The sequence below is a fragment of the Anser cygnoides genome, chromosome 7 (assembly GCF_040182565.1).
Source record: "Anser cygnoides isolate HZ-2024a breed goose chromosome 7, Taihu_goose_T2T_genome, whole genome shotgun sequence".
Lineage (NCBI taxonomy): Eukaryota > Metazoa > Chordata > Aves > Anseriformes > Anatidae > Anser > Anser cygnoides.
The window spans coordinates 17463237-17466614 of record NC_089879.1 but is presented as its reverse complement, the minus strand read 5'-3'; the positions used below and the strand labels follow the sequence as shown (position 1 = coordinate 17466614).

General features: G+C 56.9%; 1 protein-coding gene across 1 annotated transcript; it reads right to left on the bottom strand.

Annotated features, from left to right (window-relative positions):
- Positions 1-567: 567 nt before the first annotated feature.
- Positions 568-2797, bottom strand: LOC106029839 (D(1)-like dopamine receptor). Its single transcript, XM_013171185.3, has one exon. It carries the CDS (start codon positions 2478-2480, stop codon positions 1110-1112), a length of 1371 nt encoding a protein of 456 aa, XP_013026639.2. The 5' UTR covers positions 2481-2797; the 3' UTR covers positions 568-1109.
- Positions 2798-3378: the final 581 nt, after the last annotated feature.

Here is a 3378-nt window from a genome sequence, read left to right as displayed (position 1 = left end):
TGGGGTAATGCTGATTAGTGGAGCATGGTATGAAATGGTCAGCAGCAGAGCTGATAAGTGATGGACAGAGAAGTGAAGAACAGTGAAGGGCTGCCGTATTCCCTTACCATCTGCTGAACCCTTTTACACATTTAGAAATTTAAGTTCCACCTGTGTTTTCCCTCCTGTAAGCCATTCACCACCCCTTTGTTCTGCCTCTTGTTCATGTTCACAAGTAGTGAATGCATTCAGAGAGGTGACCTGGTCACTTTCTATGCTAGGGACCAGGTTAATTTCTGGAAGGACTGGCTGCCTGAACTAGTAGGAGAAAGGCAGGATTGCAGCCATCTCAGCTGGCAGCAGCTTATATCGCTTTGGACCTGCAGTGTTAGTTCTCAGACACTGCACTGCTTAGCTACTGCTGTAACTTCAGCCTAATGCAGTAACACATCTAACAACTGGACATGAAGAACCTAGGTCAATATCAGTAAGCGCTGATACCAGAGTTAGACTACCTGATACTGTCTGGGGACCTTCATAAAAGCATCTTGATTTTTCCAGGGTTTTGAGCAGTCTTTGGACTCAGCATAAGATGATGTTTTTATTGAGCAATTTTTATTAGAGTCTAAACACAGATTCAGATATGTAAATACAGACATCCAGCTTTGAAGTAAACACAGAAATAAAACCAAACACAACTTTCAGACCTGTATGATATGAAACCATGGGGGTGGGAGGAGAGCTGCTTTTAGAAATGCAGCTAAATCTAAGTTTTCTCAGTAAATTCATATTATAGAGCCTCATCAGCTGTTTTTATTTTGATCTAATTATCTCACAATTCTTAATAAATATCACAAGTTTGATAAAAGAGTAGGGCAAACGAATTTACAGGAAATGTCTGCCTACTATTAAAAATAGTAAGGGGTGAAGGTAGCAGTGGAAAGAGTTTAATATGTGGTTGCTATACACTTGTGGAATGGACTCAATATGCCTGTCGCCCCTCTGGGGTAAGAGCATGAGCATCCCTCAGGCATGATGTTTTTTTGCTGGGGGACGGGTACACCTTACATGGAGGCAGAGCGAATTCCCCCGTGGGATGGCTCTGCATGGGTGAAACACGCAGCTGCTTATCATCCCTCTGGAACAGGATGACAAGGTCCCTCGCGTCCACCGAGCCCCGTAAAGGGGGTAATAGTTTCCAGGGATAGCTCTGCCCCACAATCCAATCGCAAAATAGCTGGCACATGATGACACTTGGGGCTGCTGCCAGGGGCAGCCTTTGTCTGAGGAGTCCCAGGCTTCTTCTCCGCAGGCAGCTCCTCGCTGCTGTCCTCCCCCCGGAGGCTTACAGCGTGGGGCACAGGCTGCACCCAGGCAGTGACAGCAGTGGGCGGCACTGATGATGAGGCGCCTCCTTCCTTCTGGCAGGTGGTGTCATGGTGATAGGAAACCAGCTCGTTGCTGAAGTTGACCCTCTCCACGGTGGACCTACGTGTGCCACAGCAGAAGCACCTGCAGCCCAGCAGGTTGCTGAAAGCCCGCCTGAAGTCTGCGTTGAAAGCATAGATCACTGGGTTCACTGAGGAGTTGGCCCAGCCGAACCACACAAAGATGTTGAAGGTGGTTTGGCCAACGCAGGCTGACTGCCCTTCGCTGTCGCTCTCCGGCTGGCAGAAAGGCAGCAGGCAGTTGAGCAGGAAGAAGGGCAGCCAGCAGCAAACGAAGACTCCCATTATGACAGAGAGGGTCTGCAGCACCTTGGTCTCCTTGCGCAGGGAGCTCCGCAGAGCGGAGGTGGGCTCCTTGCCGGGGGCTGGCCACTGCCCTCCTGCTCGCTCGAGGGTGGAGATGCGGCGGATCTGGGCCTGGGCGATCCGGTAGATCCTGGTGTAGGTGATGATCATGACGGCCACGGGGATGTAAAAGCTGACGAGGGAGGAGGTGATGGCGTAAGTGCGGTTCAGGCTGACCTCGCAGCGCGGCGTCCCAGGCGGCTGGGAGCCCGGCTGCCTCCCGTCCTTGGCTTTGTGCCAGTGTAGCTGCACGGGGACGAAGGAGATGAGGACGGAGAGGGCCCAGGCTGCGGCTATCATGGCGCAGGCGAGGCGCTGCGTCATCCGCCGCTCGTAGCGAAAGGGGCTGGCGATGGCCCAGTACCGGTCCAGGCTGATGATGCACAGGTGGAGGATGGAGGCGGTGGAGCACATGATGTCAAAGGCCACCCAGGTGTCGCAGAAGCGGCTGCCGAAGAGCCAGGAGCCGCCGGCCACCTCGGTGACCGCCTTCCAGGGCATCACCAGGACGGCCACGCACAGGTCGGAGACGGCCAGCGACAGCACGAACCAGTTGGTGACCTTGGCGCGGAGGTGGCGGAACCGCAGCACGGCCAGGCACACCAGCGCGTTGCCCGCCAGCGTGCCCAGCACCAGGGCGCCCAGCAGGCACCCGCCCAGGGCCCGCAGCGCCCGCGGGCCGCCCCCCGCCGCCGCCGCGCTCGCCATGGGGGCGCTCCGCCGCCCGGGGGGGCATCGCCGGCCGCCCCCCGGCCCGGGCTACTCACCGCGGCGCGGCACGGCCCCGCCGGGGGAGCGGGGCGCTGCTCAGGGCCGGCGCCGGGCCCCCGGCGGCCGCCTGGCGCTGAGGGGGAGCCGCCGCTTCCCGCCCGCCGCCATGGGCGGGACGAGCGGCAACTTTCGGCCTCCGCCTGCCGGCGCCGTGCGGCCGCCCCCAGCCCGAGGGGCCGGGGGCAGCCGGGGGACGGTCCCGCAACGCCGTCGGAGCCCGGGTGTGAGGGAGATGAGGGGAGAGGAGCCGCGCTGCCCCGCCGCCTGCCCTCGGGCACCGCCGTCAGACGGCGGCATCGTGCCCGCCCGTGCCCACGGTGCCATCGCGCCTGACGGGAGCCGTGCGAGCCGCCGCTTCGCAGCGTCCCGCCGGTTCGTTGCTGCTGCTGCTGGTTTTGTTCTAGGCTGAAACCCTGCGGAAAGAGACCCGGGCACGGGAACCTCGGACATCGCTGGTTTGGATCTGCTCAGTCCTGGCTGCTCGTGCGTGCCCTCAGACACAGGCACCCAGGACCGGCACCTGGATGTTTCAGCCCAAGGCGTTTTCGGGTCTATTTCAACAGCCTTCTGCTCGCTTTTACAATTATATAAGTGCTGTCATGTAAACGTGTCTTGCGTATGCTTACAGCCTACTTTAGAGAAAGTATCCTGATGGAAATAGGCTGTAATCCTTTATTCTGGAAGAATTTATTGAAATTGAAATACGGTAATCCTGTTAAGAGAATAAAAAGAGACTGGGGTGTGAATCGAAAAGATCAACTCGTGTAATTACTTAACATGATAATCTTTGGAGATTTTCTTTTTTTTTTTTTTTCTTTTACCTCCAAATTAAAAC

Bases quoted from the DNA above. Each gene is read 5' to 3' on its own strand.
- LOC106029839 (XM_013171185.3), bottom strand. From the start codon at position 2,480: ATGGCGAGCGCGGCGGCGGCGGGGGGCGGCCCGCGGGCGCTGCGGGCC.